The sequence below is a fragment of the Lonchura striata genome, chromosome 28 (assembly GCF_050655825.1).
Source record: "Lonchura striata isolate lonStrDom1 chromosome 28, ASM5065582v1, whole genome shotgun sequence".
NCBI classification, from domain to species: Eukaryota; Metazoa; Chordata; class Aves; order Passeriformes; family Estrildidae; genus Lonchura; species Lonchura striata.
The window spans coordinates 2,951,778-2,972,921 of record NC_140730.1 but is presented as its reverse complement, the minus strand read 5'-3'; the positions used below and the strand labels follow the sequence as shown (position 1 = coordinate 2,972,921).

Here is a 21,144-nt window from a genome sequence, read left to right as displayed (position 1 = left end):
GCCCTCACCAAATGTCACAGTTTTCTGCCCAGTGCTTCAGAAAGCCCAGGCACACCCAGAAACACAACAGAGGATGAGTTTGTCCCTTGTAATCTCTTGGGCTGTAAATTCCAGTGCACCAAAAGGAAAGTGACTCTTCTTGGTCTGACTGGAGAGGCAGCAGCTTTGCAGGTGGCCCACGCAGGCACACTGGGGACAGGAGAGGTCTGCTGTCAGGGTGGTAGCTTGCAAAGACCTGAAGAGCAGCAGGCAGACAGTGGTGGCTTGTCCTGCCCACTCTTCTCTTGTGGTACCATGTCTGGATGTACATCCCCTGTGTTCAGGACTACAGGAGGGAGAAACTCTGACAGTATTGACCTTTCCTGGCTCCCATTTCTGGGCTCTGCCTGCACATACCAACCAAAGCCTTTTCCTTCACTCACCCTCTTGTCCTTCCCCTGCAGTTCTGCCCATGTTTCTCCTCAGTAACTCCCTGCTTCTCTGCTTTCCTTCTTCTCAAGGCTCTCCACTCTTTCTGTTTTCCTCACCTGGAGCCTTTCTCTCTGCCTGGCTCCCTTGTCACTCTGCCTTGTCACCCTCCCTCATCTCTTCCTATTAGGATTTGCAGTGCAGGTGATCAGTCACAGAGGGATGTTTTCTCCAGCACAGCAGCTATTACCCAAAACTCAATTTCCCCCGACTTGAAATAGCTATTTAAAAAAAAAAAAATCTTTCAAATGGCTCTGTAACATTCTTACCTTCTTTGCAGTGTTGAGTCAATACACCTTCTGAGAGGAGAGATTTCTTTCTTTATCATTCAGGACTAGAGGCTGAATTTAAATACAGTAATACATCTAATTTTCTCCTTTACTGTCCAAACCAATTGCAAAATAAAACACTTCCCCCTCTCTGAACTTTCTTCTCACCTTTATTCCAAACAATATTTGTTGTGCAGATGTAATACTTTGAAGCTCAGCTGATTACAGTAACATTTGTGATAAAACTGAAACATAAAGGTAATGGCACTCTTTTTCTCTTTAATGTGTTCCTTAGGCATTCCCAAGGGAGGAGGCTGGTGCTCCCAGCACTGTCCCTGCCGTTCTTTGGCAGTTTGGAAGGAATGCAGCTTTTGTTTCAGAGGCAGCCCCTCATCCCCACCGAGGTGTCAGTGGAGGCAGAGGTTCCCCAGTGTGACCCTTTCAGGATCCCTGGCACAGCAGATCCTGCCCTGCTCCCTCAGCCACACTCCAGCATTCCAGCCCTCACCCCTTGGCCAGGCTCGTGCCGCGGGAGTGGGCTGGGACATCTCCCAGCTCCATTTTCTCTCCTCCTGTCCAACCAGGAGAAATACCAAGGCGGAGAGAAGGAAGTGAGATCTCTAATAGTGGGGCTGAGCGTCAATGACGCGTGAGCTGCTGGAATTAATGCTCTGCTTTCTCTGGCTTCGGGGATCTCTGGGCCTGCACGTGTCATTTAACTGTGGCTGTGGGCTTGCTTAGCAGTCAGGCAGTGCCAGGGCTCATTAGGCAGAGACGTGGCACTGCTGAGCTCCCCAGAGCCCCCAGATGTGGGGGAGCTCGCTGAAAGATGAGGAGGGGCTCACTGAAAATGCACCAGCACTGTCAGTTCCCTTCCTCCAGAGGAGAGGAGCAGCACAGGGCGAGCAGCAGCTCTCCCTGCCCTCTGCCTCACATGCATTTTGGGCTCTGGTTCCTCTGCCTGTGCTTCCCTCTGTACCCAAGCAGGCGATGAGCTGCCTGCCAGCCGTGTGAGCTGGCCCTGTGCCTGCTGCTCAGGACCTGGGGCTGCCCAGACTTCCTTCCATCCTTCATTGCTTCACCCTCAGCTGTTCTGGACTCCCCAGCCTGGGCCAATCTGTTCCAGTGTCTTTCTGCATGAGTTGGGCTGTGTAATGGAGAGAGGGAGGGAGCTTGGGGCTTTTGGAGGCTCCAGGTTTCTTTTCCTTGCCCTGGGAATTAACTGGGACAGGAAGCTGGGAGTCGGGACTCCTGAGTCTGTTCTTCCCAGCAATGGCAGGGTGAGGGGTCCAGGGACAGGGGAGGAGCTGTGCGCATCTTTCCATCCTGAACAAAGGGAATAAATTTAGGAATGTGTCAGCAGCTCACGCCTGACAGGTTGGCAGTGCTCCTCATTTCCCAAACTGTTTAGGGCCCATCCACCTGTACAGGGTGGCAGCATTTTGGCTTCAATGGAGCCCAGCTGCTGACTTGAGGGTACCTGTTGCTGCAGGTTCTCTCCCCTGCAGCTGCTGTCCCCTGCCCCAGCCCTGGCTGAAGGTGTCTCTCTTCTCTCCTAGTCCCAGGAAAGCCCATTCTGTCTGTGCACCAGACAGAGGAGAACACTCTGCTGGTGAAATGGGAGCCCCCGCTGGACGCGGAGGGCCAGGTGCTGGGCTACCGGCTCCAGTTTGGCCGCAAGGACGTGGAGCCTCTGGCCACCTTGGAATTCTCAGCTCTGGAGGATAAGTACATCGCTCCCAGCATCCACAAGGGCGCCACGTACGTGTTCAAGCTGGCCGTGAAAAGCCGGGCTGGCTTTGGGGAGGAAGCCGTGCAGGAACTCACCACCCCCGAAGACATCCCCAAGGGTTACCCCCAAATCCTGGAGGCGAGCAACGTCACGTCCATGTCGGTGCAGTTTGGCTGGCTGCCCCCCGTGCTGGCCGAGAGGAACGGAGCCATCGTCAAATACACCGTGGCCTACCGGGAAGCCGGTTCTCCCGGGAACCTGCTGGAAAAAGACCTGCCCCCCTCCCCAGAGAACTCGTACACCCTCAACGGCCTCAAACCCAACACCGCCTATGACGTTAAAATCCGTGCTCACACCAGTAAAGGCCCCGGGCCCTACAGCCCGACCGTCCAGTATCGGACGTTCCAGCTGGACCAAGGTAGGACTCACCGGTTTCTCCTCCCTCTCTCCCCTTCTATCCGGGGCTGGTGCCAGGAGGCAAGAGAGCTGGAGAGGTCAGGCCAGGCTCAGCCAGGCTCGTGAGTAAATGCAAAGCACTCTGGTGTCACACTCAGTCCCTCCGCTCCTCTCTGCCTTGTGCCAGGTAAGTCCCTTTTACCACTTTCTTCTAAGTTAAGTCCGGACACCTTCTGTCACTGGCACCTGAAGTGGGGGGCCAGTCGCTGTACAGGTGGGAAGAGCATTTTCTTCAGCTTTTGCAAACAGACAAAAGAAAAAGAGCACAAATTTAAAAAAAAAAAAACAAAAAAACAAACCCTCAAGCCGTGACCTGGGATGGGTTTTTCTTCACCTGAGCATGCTCAGCCAGGCAGCACCTCGTTCCTGCAGCAGCCACCCAGGCCCAGAGTGTGGGGGCAAAGCCACGTGCCCTCCTGGGGTTAGGCATGGGGACAGGGAGCACTGGGAGATGGACCTTGGCAAAACTCCAGCACAGTGGAGGAGGGAGCAATCCCTTCAGCTCCTGCAGCCGCAGCCAGACCCAGCCTGGCAGGCCCCTCTTCCAGCACTTGACATTCTCTTCTTTCTCTTTCCTGCTCTTCCTTCCCTCTGCTGTCTTTTCTTCTCCTTTCTCCCCTTCCTCCTCACTTTTTTCTCCGCAGTTTTACCCAAAAACTTCAAGGTGAAGATGGTGACAAAGACATCTGTCCTTCTGAGCTGGGAGTTCCCTGAGAATTACAACTCTCCTACCCCATACAAGGCAAGTGGTGTGCAGGGGATTTTTTTTCCCGTGTGTGCCCCAGCTCTGCAGGGCTGGGTGTTCCCTGCAAACCAAAGGGATGGGGAGGAAGGAGCTGGAGCAGCACCAGCCTTGCTCAGGGAACAACCTCCTGCCCTCCCACAGATCCAGTACAACGGGCTGCACGTCGACGTGGACGGACGGACCACCAAGAAACTCATCACCCACCTGAGGCCCCGCACCTTCTACAACTTCGTGCTGATGAACCAGGGCAACAGCATGGGGGGGCTGCAGCAGAACGTGGCAGCCTGGACTGCTGCTGACATGTTGTCCAAGAAGCCAGAGGTGACCCACAAGCCTGATGCTGATGGCAACGTGGTGGTGATCCTCCCCGACGTGAAGAGCTCTGTCCCTGTCCAGTAGGTTTCTGTTTAACTGCAGGGGTGGGGTGCTCAGTTTGTGTTTTGGGGCTCAGATGGCTGGAGACCACCACAAACACCCAGGAGGGTGATCCCTGCATTTCCAGCCTTCCTGACTGTTGCCTTTTGGAAGCTCTTCCACAACTAACAGGGAAAGCCAAAGAAGTGTGAAGGGAGTACACAAGGAGACATGGGGCTGCCACTGAATCCAGCTTTTTCCAGGAGCAGCAACTGTGCTGAATGAAAAATAAGGGGCTTGAGCCAGTGGGGCAGTTTGGGCAAACTCACATTAGTGCGTGCACTCCCTTCCTCTATGGCTAATTCCTTCTGGTTTATTTTATCATTCCTAACATTTAGAGCTTTCTACATTGTGGTGGTGCCTCTGAGGAAGTCCCGGGGAGGACAGTTCCTCAACCCCCTGGGCAGCCCTGAGGAGATGGATCTGGAGGAGGTGAGTGTGGGTAAAACTGGACTCAGCTCAGGGGGAGAGAGAACAGCTGGAATGGGATGGGGACCTGAGGGCTGGGAGGGGGATTTGGGGTACCTGTGCTCCTCATTCAGGGCAGCCAAGCTGGGAGGGCTGGTTTGGCTTTCCTTGCTGCTCCTTCCCGGGGTCTCAGGGTGTTCCTGTGCTCTCTGCAGCTGATCCAGGACATCGCCAGGCTGCGGCGCCGGAGCCTGCGGCACTCCCGGCAGCTGGACTTCCCCAAGCCCTACATCGCTGCCCGCTTCCGCTCCCTGCCCTCCCACTTCATCCTGGGGGACATGAAACACTACGACAACTTCGAGAACAGAGCCCTGGAGCCAGGGCAGAAATATGTGCTCTTCATCCTGGCCGTGCTGCAGGAACCCGAGGCTGTAAGTGCTGCCTGCTTCCCCTCTCTGCTCCCTGGGAGCTGCCACAACCCTGCTGCCCTCCTGCCATCCTTCAGGGGCTTTTCTTTCCAGCTGTTATGGAGCTTTTGGATGTGGCTCTTGTGCTTGATGAGCTGGTTGTGCTTGTGCCTGTATTTGTCTCTTCGAAGCAGCAAGGACAAGAGGAGCTGTGACTGTCCCAGTCTTTGTGGACAGACCTTGTACACTTGTGGCTCCAGACTGGAGTCCAGAATGGGGAGGAACACTGAACTATGCCCTCAGGACTGCACAAAAGTTCAGAGAGCCCTGGGTCAAACCCCTTTTTGAACAGTAATTTCCTTTAAAGGCTGCTCTTTAACTCCTCAGAGCAATGACCCCAGACATCCTGCTCCAAGAGCTTGTCACACTCTGGGCATTGCTAAGTTCCTCTCCAAGCACAGAGGGGAGCATTTTTTTAATAGAAAACTACAAGTTCTCTCTACCAATTCAGCATCTCTGCTGTTTTCACTGGGGCTATACTTGGCTTTATGAAAACAACTATTTTAATATTTACCTGCCTCCTCCCTCACACACAATGGGAAACAGACTAATACTTTGTTGTTTTTAAATCTCCCTATGGAATTGTATCAGGGAGCTATTGGAAATTAAGTGTTTTCAGAGGTTTTTTCCCCCAATAAATATTTACTTGTGTATTTGATATTAAAGGATTAGGCTGACACGCTCCTGAATGGGTTTCTCAATTGGATTACTGCAGCTTGAGGTAATTTCTGCTTTAGAACAAGGTGCTGCAGACTCACTCCCAGTGGCCTGGATCCACAGCAGCTCCTGAGTGTGGAGCAGCATTCCAGCCTGCTCAGAGCCGATGGAGTTCAAGGACTCAGAGCCCCTGTTCTTGTCCTGTCCCTGGCTGCTCTCCCAAACCAGGCCATGCCAGCTCTCTGTGCTGTTCAGTTTCTGGAGCTCCCGTGTAGGATGAGAATTCATCCTTAGTCAGAACTCTGAAGGGTTTGAATGTGCCTCTGATGCTCCTCAAGAACACAGCTCAGAGCAGAGGCAGCAGAGGACACACACAGTCTTTTACTACTTTGCATTTATTTGTCAGGCTTGGTTTTTTTCAGTCACCAGACCAAGCGTTAATTCTTGTTTTAATCCTTTCCCTCTTGCCCTGTAATCCCCTCTGACTGTCAAAATCCAGATGGTTACGTGAGAGCTTGGGGAAAGTGTTTATGTGTTAGTGGCAGTGGTGAAGGCTCAGGGCAGTGGTGGAACAGAAGCAGCTGGATCTCTAAAAGCATGAGAAGGGGTGAGACAGGCTCAGGGCAGGCTGCAGCTTCACATGAGTGTGATTTTTCCATGCTGTGTCTCACTGGAGCACTGGAAGTGGAAGATACCCCTCATGTGGATGCCCAGGATCAGGGCATTTTTCCTGTCACCATTTGGGTTGTGCTGCAGAGAGCTCACATCCTCTCCAGCAGTTCCTCCTGTGGAATATTGGGTGCTTGCCCACTCTCCAGCCCCCATCCCATCTCTTGATTTATTAAAAAAATGTGGACATTGATCTATTACCAATATCCAACTGTGATGGACAAAAACTCTCTAACAGTTTAAAGTTAGAAAGTGTGTGTTTATTGTGTGTGGGATGGCTCCCAAATCCACATCACACTTCTCAGGTGATTACAGAGTCCTTTTATCCATACAAGTATTGGATACCCAAAATACAAATACATATTCATCATTTTGGTACATCCCATTCCTCCTATGCTAATCATTTCAAAAGCTATTCAGCATGTGTGGTTTGTTCCTTGAAATGGGTCAGTGGACCCTTCCCAAAATGAGGAAGTCAATGAAGTCTTCCTCCTTCTGACCTTTCTACCTTTTCAATGCAAATATGACAAATGAACTCTTGGTAGAACTCCCGTTTCTTGTCTTCAATTGGTTTCAGAACAGAGGAGGCCCACAATTGTCTTATGTTCCTAAAAGCTATTTGTCAGTTTGTGTATTCTTTGTTATAAACCCAGCTAACTAAACACTGTGCTGATAAGTAATCAATTATTAGTTAACTACTAACTCTTAACTTTGTCAAGGCCTACTCATTTATTTTAATTAACTCTAGTAAGGCTTATCTCAGACTAAAATCTTAGCTCCTCTAAAATCTCTGAATTCCTTAAAATTTAGCTGTGTTCCACCCTATTCCCTGTCTTCCAGACTTATGCTGCCAGTCCCTTCTCTGACCCCATCCAGCTGGACAACCCTGACCCCCAGCCCATCATTGATGGGGAGGAGGGTCTCATCTGGGTCATCGGGCCCGTCCTGGCCGTGGTCTTCATCATCTGCATCGTCATCGCCATCCTGCTCTACAAAAAGTAAGAGCTGCTCACTGCCCACTCCTGGGATGGTTCTCAGTGTCCCCAGGGGGCCCTAAAGGGGATTTTGTCCTGCTCAGCTGAGGGGAAATCCTTCCTTGGGCACTGGAGAGAGAAGCCCTGAGGCACAAAGGGTGGAATGGGAGAGTCTGCCCGGCACAGGAGGGTTCAGCAGGGGGTTGCAGGGATTTGCTGCTGCAGATTCTGCCCCATGGCACTGCCAGGAAAGCACAAAGGGTGGAATGGGAGAGTCTGCCCGGCACAGGAGGGTTCAGCAGGGGGTTGCAGGGATTTGCTGCTGCAGATTCTGTCCCATGGCACTGCCAGGAAAGCTGTGCTTGTCCCACAGACACTCCCTTGGGTAGTGAGTGTGTCAGGATTCAGCCTCAGCCCCTTTCCCTGTGCCTGTGGGCAGTGGGGGGATGCAGGGGAGGCACCCCTGAGCTGTGGGGCAGCAGAGACCTCCACTGCTCTCAGAGTGGTTTTCTGCTGGAGCTGGGACACAGGAGCAGGGTGTGAGCCTTCAGGAGAGAGAAGGGGAAACCCCTGGATGTGTCTCCCTTTCCCTTGGCTCTTTGAGCAGCCCATGGTGTGTGGATGAGAGCTGAGGGTCCCCTGAGCACACACACAGGGCAAGGGAAGGGGACAGGAGGGGAAGCAGGGGTTGAGCAAAGTAAATTAAGGTGGCAATGGCCAGCAGAGATGTCCTTAGCTGGGACACCTCATTCTCAGGGTGGGGGGAGCTCTCCTAGCCCTGCTCCACCTTTGATCTGCACATGGGTGTTCCCTTATGCACAGGAGTGTGGCCTCTGCACCCCAGCATGTGAGGCTGCTCTGGGGCAGGGGCTCAGGGGTCCTGGTTGGTGTCCCTCTGGCTGGGTGATCTTTGCTGGTCCCACCTCTGCTGCCAGGGTTAGAGCTGAGCAAATGCTTCCCCTTCCCTCTGCAAGTCCTTTCTAACCTGAACATTTGTTTTGTCTTCTCTCTACTTATTGCTTCCCTGGACAGCAAACCAGACAGGTAAGAGCACCAGATTTGCCATTTATTCAGGTTCTTGCTTGCTGTGTGTTAAGCAGTGTTTGCTGTGTGGTGCTGGGGCTTTGTTGGTGCAGTTCCCACCTCTAGATCTGTCCTCACAGAAACCCCATGTCAGACTAACTGAGATTATGTTTGAATTGGGGCAGAAAAAGCAAAGCAAGCCCAGTTTTTTCCTGTTAGTCCATTCCTAAATAAAACGGCCCTTTCTCAGGTTGAGCAGCAGTGACAGTAAATGGCTCATAAAGTGCTGGGTTAATGGAGCAGAGAAGCTCTCATTTGTGTGGCAGTCAGAGGTGAAAGTGGGTTTCTGTCTGGCTGCTCCACACAGGCTGTCCCTGAGCCACTGGCACGCTGCAAGCAGGATTCTCCCAGCTGAGCTTCCTTGTCCCATGGCAGGAGCTGCTCCTGCCCCTCAGCCAAGGGCTTCTGACAGAGGCTGTTTATGACTGCAGCAATGAGACTTTTTCCCAACCATTTCCAAGACTGGAAGAACTTTCACTGGAAGTAACTGATGGGTTCAGTCCATGAACTGTTAACAGCAGCTTCAGAAATAAACTGCTCCCAAACTGCAAAGTGGTGTCATTCCAAAATGCTGCCCCATGCAGTGCTGGCAGGGCTCAGACCACTTCTTCTGGCTATTAATGACATCAAGAGACAGCTAAAAATGTCCTGAATAACCTCCTCTCTGCCTAAGTGATTGCCATTGCTGCTGCAGGCAATTTATTGGAGGCTTCTGTGCACCCTGAGCAGGAGGGGTGAGGAGCTCCACAGCCCCTCGTGGAAGGGGACCCCACCTTTCCGAGCCTCAGGGTGGGGGCCACGTTTTCTGCTCTCTGGAGAAATTCAGCTCCCAGCAGCTCATCACTGTTTCTCTGCAAGGAGTTACCACATCTTTAGGTCAGCACTGGGCTTTGCTTCTAAATTCTCTTCAAGGAGAATGAGCCAGGTCAGCAAAGACTTTTTCAGCTGCCTAAGCTAACCTAACCCATTTGGAGGGAAATATATTAGGAAGCACTTCCATGTGCAGCTCAGCTGGCGGGTTGGAGCAGGCTCTGGCACCTGGCAAGGAGAGGTGGCTCTCAGCAGGCACAGCTGTGCTGGGAGAGGATGTCTACACTGTTTGTTGAACCCAGATTTTTAGGGTTCTGCAGTTCAAAAAAGATTGAAAACTGCTGCTCTGACTTCTCTGTCTGCAGCAGGGCAGCTCTGAGAGTTCCTGAGCAAGCCAACAGCAATATCTGAGCTCGACATGCAAGGTCATGGGCAGGAGATTCTGTACTTTTCCAAACGATTCTGCTGGCTCTGGTTGTCTCAGGCTGGAAATGGCTTGGCCAGAGTTGGAACATTTTTTTGCTCTGCAGAGTTCAGTGGAGGCTGCTCTGAGCAGGGAGGGTGAGGTATGAGTTCACAGCACCTCAACTGCTCCTGGCTGCTGCTGGGAGAAGGGGCGAACTTCCAGACTTACCTGAAAGCTGCTGAGGGGCTCCCAGGCCATTGTCAACCCCTAAAACAGCACTGCCAATCCTTCCAAACCTCATCCCTTTTCTGATGTGTTCTATGTACTTACACCCTTGGCTGCACCTTTGATTTTCTGTGGGAGCTTTGCTGGTGCCTGAACACGAGTAGCTGAGAAGTAGCTGAGCCCACAAGGCCCAGGAGCTAAGCTGCTTTTTCTCTCTGGTCTCTTTTGTTCCTTTTTGTTGTGAAGCAAACGGAAAGACTCCGAGCCACGGACCAAGTGCCTCCTGAACAACGCTGAGATTGCCCCCCACCACCCCAAGGACCCCGTGGAAATGAGGAGAATCAACTTCCAGACTCCAGGTAACTGGCTGCTGACCAGCCTGTTCCTCTGGGAAGGCAGGAGGGGGCACCTGCCCCTTCCCTGAGCCCTTCCTGCCTGCTGGGCACTGCCTGCAGACCCAGTGCTGCCCTTGGGCACAGCCAAGGAGCCCCAGCCTGGTCTGTGCTAAGTGGGGATGCTGAAAGAAGCCTTTGATGGCATTCTCAAGGACCTTGCACAGGCTGTGCCCAGTGCTGGCAAGGCACAAGAAGGCTTTTCCTGGATTTCCAGAGAAATTGATGCATTTTGGGCTGAGCTGCAAGTGCCATGGCTGCGCCAGACACGCCAGAGCACCAGTGCTGCCCTGTGCCCCAGCTGGGAGCTCCTGGGTGGGGAGGTGGAGTGTGGCAGGCTGCCCAGAACCCAGTGCTCCAGCCACACCTGGAACTGGTGACTTCTGGTGCCAAACCACCCCTGCTGGCAGCCAGGCCTGCCCCGTGGGCTGTGCAAGGGGAGAAGAGCTGGCTGCTTGTGCAGGTGAGGCAGCATCTCCTGGCTTGGTGCAGATGCTGTGATGGAGTCCCAGACTGGGTTGGGTTGGGAGCACCTTAAAGCCCACTCAGTTCCACCCCCTGCCATGGGCAGGGCACTTTCCACTACCCCAGGTTGCTCCAAGCTTTGCCCAGCCTGGCCTTGGGCACTGCCAGGGCTGGGCCAGCAGCTGGGCAGAGGCTCTGTGCACTCCCTCCTGCACACACGTGTCCCCATGTCCATGCATGTCCCAGCTGCCTGCATGGCACCTCTGCAGCACCACTGGCACACCTGGCACATCCTCACACCGATGGGCACCTGGCCATGCTGACCCAGTGCCTGTCCACGCCTCTGCCTCCAAGCTCCTGGTGCTGGAGGATTTGGAAGGGAATTTATTGTGCTTTTTGGGGGCTGGCTGTTGTTTTCAGTTTGTTTGTATTTTTATTTTTTTTTTTTGCTGTTTGTGCTCGTTAGTAATGTTTCTGTAGCTCCTGTTTCCCCTTCCCATCCCAGTCCTGTCCTTAGCACTGTCAAATTTCCTTAGGGTGGGGCTGGCAGCAGGGACAGAGAGCAGGGGAAGCACAAAGGCAGTGCTGAGCTGAGGGGCTCTTCCCAAAATGAGGTAGGAATCACCTGTTGGGATCAGCCCAGGCTTAGGAACAATGCTCAGCTGAGGGGTGGCAGCAGGTTCACTCCAGGGAGAGCACAGGTAGGTCCCTAAATCAGCTCTTAGTGCTGCTCTTGCAGGAGGGTGAAGGTGTGGGAGATGTTTTGAGTGCTCCCAACTGCAGCTCAGCAGCAGTTTGCCCTTGTCTTTGGAGCACTCCATTCTGTGGGTGCTCCAGGTGGAGGGAGGTGGGAGACCCAAAAGAGAAGGAGCTGCACTCTCTCAAATAAAAAGACTGTGCTGAGATAAAAATAAAAGGTTGTGCCCTTCCAGCTTGGTCTTGGTGCCAAGGAGCAGCTGGAAGTGCTGGTTCATGTGTTTCCCTGAGTGGGAGTTTTTGTGTCCCACAGGACAGCAGAGTCAGCTGAGGGTGCTTCCAGCAGGTAATGGGATCAATGGAGTCAGTCTTCTGTTGACCCCACTGCTTTGGTCATGCTGTACCTCTGAATTCTGCCTCTGGGAGGTTTCTAAAGGGTAGCTGAGACATCAAGACCTGCATTAGGCTCTGCAGATCCCAAAACACACTTCAGTGTCCAGTCTGCCTTTAGAAGAGTCTTTCTTGCCAAATCTATCTGGCCAGAGTTGATCTACCTGGTGTTACTCTGCTCTATAATTTATTAAGCACTAAAAGGTTTTTAAAGTATTTGGGGGAGCTGATCACCTGCCTCCCACAGAATTTTGGAAACATTGGGTAAAAATGGAAATGGATGGGAAAATGAGCTTGGAGTGTGTTGGTGGTGATGGAGAGGTTGTGGTGCTGTTTGCAGGGGAAGACTCCACAGGTGCTCTCTGAGTTAAAGGCATTTAAATTCAATATATTGTGGTTCAGAAGGAGCCTGTATTCCTCTCCAGGTGACCCCAGGTAGAATCTCCATCATGTCCCCAGCAGTGAAACAGAGGAGGTACATGGGAATGGGAATGTGCAGCTCAGAGAGGGGAAAGCATAGCACATCTTAGATATCCTGTCCTAATCAGCACAAAAAATACCTTTCTTTTCCTCTTTAGATTTATGTTGGTTTTTGTTTTTTTTATTAGCATGAAATTTTTACAAAAGTGTATCTTTTATTTATTTATTTTTTACTGTTTTCTGCAGATTCTGGTCTGAGCAGCCCTCTCAGTGACCCTGAGTTTGACTTGGAAAGTTAGTTCCTGTGTGTTTTTGTTCCTGTTGGTTTCATTTTTTCCCCTCATTATTATTTTCCTCTTCTATCACTTTCCTTTCCAATTCTTGTTCCGTTCCTGTTACTATTTTTTGATTTTTCTGCCGAATTCTCCGTGTTCCTGCGGTGTTTGCCCATCTCATCCCTTTTCTGTGCCATCTGTGTGTCTCAACTGTGCTTCCAGTTTTACAGTTTCCCCTTAGAGCCCTTTGGAGGACACGGGGAGCAGCTGGGTTCCCATCCGCCCCTCGCTGTCCCAGGAGGATCCAGGGCTGCCTTTCCCCCCTGTGGAAGATGTCCCATCACTGGTGCTTGCCTCAGTGTCCTCAGTGTCCCCTGTATTGTGCACTGGTGTCACTGGTGGGTTGTTCTTTGGTGTTTGTGATGCAGGGAAAGAGAAACTGGAGCTGCAGCTGAAGGAGCCACACAGGCACCTTTTCATTCAGATGGGGAAGGGGCTGTTTCCCAGCTTTCAGCTGCTCCTTGGCACCCAGCTGTTCCAGGAGCACAAAGACCAGAGGCCACCCCGGATTTCACAGGAGTGCCCCCAGCCACGGTGATTTTGCAGGATAAATGGGCTCTGGCCCACGGAGCAGATGTTAGGGTGACGTTTCTGGCGACTTGGCTGGTGCACAGAGAATCAAGTCTTTTGTGATAAGATTAGAGAGATTCAAGTGATTGAAATGTTAGATGAGACTGGCTCGAAAAGATTTCATCCCATTAGGAGCCAAGATCCCAGCCTTGCTGGGTGGTATGGGCTTGGATTTTTTTTTTTTTTTTTTTTTAAATACTGGGCAGGGAAGGATGTGAGGTTTCAGCTGACAAACGTGAAGAGTCACAGATGCTGCCTGTGCTCGGTGATGCGAGGGCTGGGAAATTTCCCTGAATAGTTTAATCCAAATATCAGTCTCTTTGGTATGGAATATGTCACCATTGTCCCCTTGACCCCCCTCATTGTAACGGAGGGCTTGTGGGTATTTTCCTGGCTGAACTCAGCCCTTCATCCCCCAGATGAGTTCCTGAATTAAAGGATAGAGGAGCAGCTGAGCCGAGGCAGTGCCACTCCTGCCTCATTTCACAGCAAACTCCTGGATCCTACTGGAAACCCCATGCACTTGGCATTTTGACCAGGGAAGTGTTTATTGCTGCAGAGGTTCTTTTATTCCAAAGAGCCCTAGAAAATGTTCCCATGAGGAGTTTCTGTCCTTAACAGCAGCACAACAAGGCGAGTTCCCAAGTGCTGCCAGCCAGGCTCTGTGCAGGGAGGGTTGGAGGGGAAGCAGGGTGACCCCAGCAAAGGGCAGAGCTGCTGGTCACACTCTGGGATTTTCCTGGAGCTTTTGTGAAGGAAACTTGGGAAATTCCTTCAAGGGCAAGGTGAGTCCTCATTCCAGATTGGCACAGTGAGCTTTTCCCATGCAGCCCACTGGCTCAGAGGTTGTTGCTCATGTTGTTCCATGACTTCTGAGCCAAGGAGGTTTTGGAGTTTTTCTTACTTGTTATTACTGGGGTTTCAGATTTTTTATTTTCTCCTTTTAACCTACATGTCCATCAAGTGTTGGTGGTGTTAAACTGGTTTGGTCTGAGCTGGAACATCTCAGCCAGGGTCTCCCCATCCCACACTGAGAGAGGACCAGCTCCTTCCAACACCCCAGTCTGCTTCTGGTGCTGGGGTGGATGGCAGACCCCCTCCACCCAGGTGGAGAAATAACCTTCCTCCAGGTGGGATGGGACAGGACAAGAGACTAAATGGAAGTTTTTCCTCCATAAACCAAGAGAGGTTTCCTGCCCTGATCCTAGCAGGCTGAAATGGAGCCAGCACATCCCCCAGGATAGTTCAGGGTTATTTTTGTGAGCTTTTTTTTTTTGGTATATTTCCCCTCTTCATCTATTTTCGGCCATATTTCCTTGTGCTGAAAATAGATGCGTGGTGAGCTTAGGAGAAACCTGCCCAGGTTTGGCAGACTCATCCCGTGCCCAGGCCTGGGGGAAGCAGCACCTGTCCCAAATCACTGTAAAACTGAGGATGTCATGCTTGCTTTGCCATCTCTGTGCTGAGTTTTCAGAGTATCTGACCATGCCGCTGCCACGCCGCTGCTTTGTCACCCACCAAACACCCACGGGGCTCGAAATTCTCCCTGGCTTCCATCTCTTCTCCACTCCTGTCCTTCTCATCGGGGGCACTGCCCGGGGCTTCTCAGAATGCTGCTCTCCAAACCTCTGGGGAGGCTGGCAGACAGCATGGGAAGCCTTTGGAAAAACATGATCCGATGCAGATGAGCAAAGCACGGAGCGCTTTTCCTCCTGGGTTTGCAGCGTAGCCTTTGAGGGACTGTGAGCAGGGAAGGGCCCCTGCTCTTCCCAGAGCCCCTTTCAGAGCAGGATGTGCAAATCCCAGGCTGAGAACTGAGTGTTCCATGGCTGCTCACCCCGGTGGTGGCTGAGATGTGCCCCAGTTGGACCAGTCCGACCCCTGGGACGTCCCAGTGTGGCTCCAGTGAGTTCTCTGGCTGCCTCAACGCCAGCACCCCAAAGTGTTGGGGGGGATTGCAGGGGCAGCAGCTGAACCAGCTCGGGGGCATCAGCCACAATCCCCCTGCCTGAGGAGGATCTCCTGCCTGTCCATCCCAAAAAGTATCAACAGCAGAGCCTGGATGGGGCCAGTGCTGCCCCACAGCTGTGGGAGGGAGGGCTGTGCTGTAGAAGAAACATCACTCACCAGCCAGGAGTGGGAAGAGGAGCCTGTTGGGTGCTTCCAGGCCTGGCTGCAACCTGGGGATGGTGGAGGTCAGAGCTCAGTGTCCATGAACAGACCGAGAACTTCCAGAGGCAACGTTGTGCAAAAAACAACCCAGAGAACCCCTGAGGTCGGAAAAGACCTTCAAGGTCATCAAGTGCAGTTCCTGAAAAGCCTCCCCTGCTTCCCCCCATCTGCATATTCCCATCTCCTGCCCACATCTCCATGGTTGGCTGGATCCTGCCCTTGCCTCCCTTTCTGTTGGAGCTGGTTCCTGGTCCTGGCGGGTGCTGTGCCATTTGCTGCGTCGGTTCCTCTGGCAGCGTTTGCTCATTCCAAGTCCACTTTGGAATCGCTAACACGCATCTGCTCCTCGGATTTTCCTTTTTGTTTTGCTCTGATCTCCACATTGAAAATGGGGCCATCACGGGAACACTCTCATTTTACTGTGTTTTTTTTTTTTATTTCCTTGATTTTTATTTTTTACTTCCAAGGACACAATTTCGAGCCCTGAATTCTTCTCTTCTAACCTCCCTACTTTCATTGCAGATCTTACATTGTAATTTATTTTCTTTTCTTGTTCCTTCTTTCTTATAAAATGCGCAACGGTTGTGAATTTTAGTTATTATTAAATGCAATCCTTTTCCTGCTGTCTTGTCTTTTAGGTATGCTCAGCCACCCACCCATCCCCGTTTCTGAGCTGGCTGAACACACAGAGCATCTCAAAGCTAATGATAACCTGAAATTATCCCAAGAGTATGAGGTATGAGCAAGAGTGAGTGCTGTGCATGGGTTTGCAGAGCCAGGAATTAGGGAATTCAGACAGGACTTCATCCGAATGAACAGCTTCATTTTAAAGACCTGGTTAGCTGAAATTTAAAAGCTATTTATGTATTGGAAATTAAGTACTTGCTGGGAGCTTTGCTGGGGTCAATTCTAATTCATAAAAAGAAAGAGGTTGGTCCATGAGCTCCTGTTGGGTCAGCAGAGGCTGAGCTCCCTCAGGGAAGGGATCCAGTCCTGGAAGGTGACTCCTGGATGGGATGGGAGCTGTTTTTGGGGTACCCATGACTTGCTGCTGGACACAGCAGAGCCAGACTGTGACACCCAATTTTTACAGCTGAGCTCGGGTGAGATGAGCAGGGAGTGCTCCACAGCAGCCACAGAGCTAAAGATGGGAAAACAGGATGATTTGTGCTTCCTTGTCATGTCTGGGGGGTATATGCACATTTTCCCTATCCTGGTAGTGTTTGGTTACTCGATCCCAGCCTGGTCTGGGTTGGAAGCACCTTAAAGCCCATCCAGTGCCCTCCCTGCCATCAGCAGAGACCTTCCATGGGCCCAGGGTGCTCCAAGTCCCATCCAGCCTGGCCTTGGGCACTGCCAGGGATCCAGGAGCAGCCACAGCTGCTCTGGGCACCCTGTGCCAGAGCCTCCCCACCCTCACAGGCAGGAATTTCTTCCTAATATCCAACCTAAAACCTCTGTCAGTTTAAAGCCCTTCGTCCTATTATTCCATGCCCTTGTAAAAAGCCTCTCTCCACTCTTGGTTCTGTTGTTGAAAGCCATCAAATGCCCTGGTATTTTTAGCCTAATAGGAGTCTAGACTGCCTGTGTCTGCTTGCAGGCAGGGAGTGAGGGGATGTTTTCCAAACAAAGGGATGCTTTTTCCCTGCCCTGACTCCTGGATATCACCAGGCACCCTGAGCAGGGGTCACACCTTAGAAAAGGCACATTTTGCTCTGCTTGGGTCTCTCCTCCCACGCTGGGTGGAAGGAGCAGCAGCAGCTCGTTCTGTGCTCCATCCAGATTCCAGAGGCTGATCTGCATAATGCCACATCCCGAGTGCCCTGGCTGTGAGCCAGCCCAACCTCCTCCAGAGGGAGAGCCAGAGCTGAACAAACATCGCTAATGAAGTGAAGGCGAGGCATGATTAGAGGGATGGAGAGCAAACAGACACATTACAATAGTATAAATACCCATTAGTTAGGAATTCTCCACAGCCAGAGTGCTGGAGCTCCGAGCTGTTCTGTGGATGGTTCTGTACCAGCTGTGCCCGGGGAGCTCTGGGGTGGGCACAGGCAGGGAGGGCAGCGGGGCTGGGCAAGGGCTGGCTCAGAGGGGTGGACCTGGGATCTGGGACCCTGTCCCCAAAGGGTGGCAGTCAGAGGCAGAGCAAGCAGCAGCAAACACAGCTCTGCACGTTCCTGCCAAGCCTCCAATTGAGGCAAACCCCAAGGGCTCTGCAAAATGATGAAGGAATTAAGCCCTTGTTTTATTTAATTCTCTGGCTGAGGATTTAGAGGTAAACGTAATTAACCTAATTTCCATATCTGGGACAGCTGGACTTTAGAGAGGAAAAAAAACCCGACCACCAAACCTGGCATAAATCACTAGGACAGGCAGAGGGGATTTTTCTCTCCAATGCATTTCATTGTTTATTCCTTCATCCCTTCTAGGAAAAATCCATGTTGATTGAGTGTCCTAGGGCCGGGGTCCTTACCCCTGTGTTGTGCTGGGGGATGCACTCTTATCTCTGCCAGGCTCCTGTGGAGCTTCCTCCCCACTGCAGTGGGAAACCTTTGGTGCTGAGTCCAGAGGGGGAATGACCTCAGATATTCCACCTGGGGCCAGGGGAGATGGGACATCAGCTGTTCCCCGGGGCTGGGGTTTTCTCACAGCAAAGCTGCGTTCTTGCAAGCGGCGATCGCTGCGCCGCTCGGCGAGACCTGCTCATGGAACAAGTGCTCAGAACAGCATTTGCTGCTTTTCTCCTCACTGACTCTCCCGTTTCCTTTCCCAATCCCTCCAGTCCATCGACCCTGGCCAGCAGTTCACCTGGGAGCACTCCAACCTGGAAGTGAACAAGCCCAAGAACCGCTACGCGAACGTGATCGCCTACGACCACTCCCGGGTCATCCTGCTGCCCATCGAAGGTATGGAGCACCCCCGTCCTCCAGGCACTGCTGGCATGGAAGGAACACACTGCACACTCTTCTCTCATCTCTATATTCTCCTCTTAATGTGTCCCTGGGAGTTTGGCAAGCAGGAGATACCTCCGTACACCAGGCATTTGTTAAATTCTGGTGACTGGCATATTCCTCTGGAGGTGCAATTCCTCATATCAAGGGCTGGTTTATCAAGAAACTGCCTTCCCTTTGCTTGGAGATGCCTGCTTGATACATCTCTGACTAACAGGAAGAATTCAGACCACATAGTGCTTTAGAGGGAGCAGAGCAGGGTGGCTGGGAACACAGAGCGGGGCTGCTCAGGGAGGAGTGGGAAAGAAGCCCAGGGCTGATTGTAGAAATGTGAGAGGCAGCAGCAGCAGCAGAGATGTGGCTGCTGAGTTGTACAGGCACAAAGATCACTTGATATGCAGCCCCTGCTGCAGCCTTGGCCCCTAAAAAAGGCTTGGGATAAGAAGAGGTTAGTGCGAGCCTGGCGGGTCGTAAATTGTTTCCTGAGCTGCTTATGTGAGCGATGGTGCAGTCAGAAAATTTACATTAAATTTCACAACTCATGGCTCTTGACAGAGCTGCTCCAGTGCACGCCAGGATAAGAGGGGCTTGAGATGGAGTTGAACAGGGCACCTGCTTGGGTTGCTGCTGCCGAGATAAAGTTGGAGTTTCATGGGCTCAGGATGTGGCTGTGCCGGGTGGATAAAGCGTTCAAGGCCAGTCTTGCATTGCCAAGAGCTGATCATCAGAGCAGAGAGGATGTGGGATGTCCTGGTAACTGCCTGGCGAATGGAGAGGTTAATTCCAAAGCCTTTGAAACCAGGGAATTGCTAAAATAATCTCCCTGTGCCACGGTAGCTCCAAGGGGCACAGGGAAGGGGGAGAGCTGAGGCAGCAGCAGAGCACGGTGATTTGCCAAAAAACTGCACAAATCTGGATTGCTCTGGTCTGCTATTAGAGGGCTTTAAATGTTTCTCCTTGTGAAGCTGACTGTGTTCTGCCTTGGTTTAATTCTGAGATTAATATTGTATGAGCCAAGGAAAGCAGAGGCTTTAAAAAGTTGCTTTGTCATTCAAGGGAGGGGAGAAGAGCACAAGTGTGGGAGTGAAGGACACTTGGGCTGGTCTTGGATCTGGGGCTGGATGCAGGCAGCAGTTCCAGCTCTGCCCAGGGCTCTGTGAGGGACCAACAGTGCAGGGATGATGGGCCAAGGTTGAATTTTAAAGCATCTGAGAGGTTCTGACATGTCTTGGCTGGTGTGCTCCTTCCTACCGGGCTCTATTTTATGCTCAAGGCTGGAAGATGAAAGGAGCTGGAGGAATTTGTTTTGTTGCATTCTCTTTGTTTTAAATCTGGATTTGTCAAGGATGCAGACAGTCACTGCCTGCTTGGTCAGGAAGAAGCAGTGGCTTTAATTTTGTGACTTCTCTGAAGCTGGGCCTGTCACACAGTGAAACCTTGCAGGAGCTCGTGGCCACCATTTCAAATGACAGAGTGGACCCCAGGGTGCTGAAGGGGAGATTAATTCTGGAAGCTCCTTGAGCACGCTTCTGCCATGGCAGCCACCTTTTCTCCCTCCTGAAATTTCAGCCTGGGAGGGAGCAAGGGTAGGGAACCCTCCAGAAATTTAATCAAAAGCAATTTCCCAGCAGCTGAAGTCCCCGAGTGCCCTTGAGGACAGGCAGGCTGCTCTGGGCTCGCCCCTCGCCAGCAGCAGCCCCGATTGCTGCAGCCCAGTTCCTCACTGGTGCTGCTCCCCAGCCTTGGCTCCCCTGGAGCAGGAGTGAAGGGCTCTGCACCGAGTTAATCATGGGTTTGCAGATCCTGCCAGCCTTGCCAGGCGCTCGCTGTGCTCGGGAGCAGCCAAACCAGCCCGGAGTGCGGCTGCTCCGTGCCAGGCGCCGGCTCTGGAGCTGAACCTGGGCAGTGCCGCCTGCCAGGGGCATTTTAACTTCAGAGCAGCTTTCTCCTGCCATGTCCCAGTCAACCTCTTCACTCTGGCAGTGCCTCCTGCTCATCCCAAACCCTCAAGCAGGGACCCAGGCGAGCAGCTGGAACTCAATAGCCTGTAACTCATGTGAGTAGGAAAAAAAACCACTCTTAAAAATGACAGCGGGCAATTTACAGCGAGTCAAAGCCTGTAATTTCAAAGCCTTCATTGGCTAAATCAAGCCTGGCTTTATTCTTTACTCTGTCCAGCTGTAGCTCAATGCCTGGGATTAGACTGTGGACACAGTCATTGACCAGGTGCATTTGCTGCCTGGGCTTGGGGCAGGCTGGGAAAAGGACTCAGGTTTGTCCTGTGGACACTGATGCAGCAGGAACCCTGTGCCAGGACTTTGCTTCTGTTAAGCACATGAGTAAAACCACCACAGTTTCAAGGCCTGGTATTTGGTCTCTTTAATACTTTTTGCAAGGAGTTACTGTCTCTCTGCAGTGCAGGAGCTTGTGCTGGGAAAACTTTGCCAAGAGCCTGGGTCATCCTGACCCACCGAGCCACGAAGGCTCTGGTGTTTCTGCAGGGGGCTTCTCTCTCTAACAGCATCCCTGCAAAAAATCTCCTCGTGCTTCCAAGCTGTGTGAAGTCCCGTGCATTTCCCTGATTTTCTGCTGATTTGACACAGGAATTGTGGGCAGTGATTACATCAATGCCAACTACATCGACGGGTACCGGAAGCAGAACGCCTACATTGCCACACAGGGGCCCCTGCCAGAGACCTTTGGGGACTTCTGGAGGATGGTGTGGGAGCAGCGCTCAGCCACCATTGTCATGATGACTAAGCTGGAGGAGAAATCACGGGTAGGATGCATGAGAGGGATGACTGGTTAGTCATAATCCAGGGGGATTGGAGGGGAGAGTCAGGGGAACAGCAAATCCCTTTGATGTGCAGCCAGGGGGGGGGATTTCTGCCTGCTCTGCCAGCACCCTGAAAGTTCAGTGATTCACTGCTTTTAAAAAAACAAACCATTCACCCTGGAAAGCTGCAG

General features: G+C 52.1%; 1 protein-coding gene across 1 annotated transcript in view; it reads left to right on the top strand.

Moving 5' to 3' along the window:
* PTPRS (protein tyrosine phosphatase receptor type S) overlaps nt 1-21,144 on the top strand; it is a 133,603-nt gene that overhangs the window by 102,836 nt on the left and 9,623 nt on the right. Inside the window, exons 15-26 of the mRNA XM_085562391.1 lie at nt 2,297-2,887; nt 3,570-3,667; nt 3,812-4,065; nt 4,423-4,516; nt 4,708-4,923; nt 7,126-7,283; nt 8,292-8,303; nt 10,030-10,142; nt 12,393-12,440; nt 15,862-15,959; nt 18,009-18,132; nt 20,781-20,956. Of these exons, the coding sequence (XP_085418517.1) occupies nt 2,297-2,887; nt 3,570-3,667; nt 3,812-4,065; nt 4,423-4,516; nt 4,708-4,923; nt 7,126-7,283; nt 8,292-8,303; nt 10,030-10,142; nt 12,393-12,440; nt 15,862-15,959; nt 18,009-18,132; nt 20,781-20,956 (1,982 nt within the window). The remainder of the gene's footprint in view (nt 1-2,296; nt 2,888-3,569; nt 3,668-3,811; nt 4,066-4,422; nt 4,517-4,707; nt 4,924-7,125; nt 7,284-8,291; nt 8,304-10,029; nt 10,143-12,392; nt 12,441-15,861; nt 15,960-18,008; nt 18,133-20,780; nt 20,957-21,144) is intronic.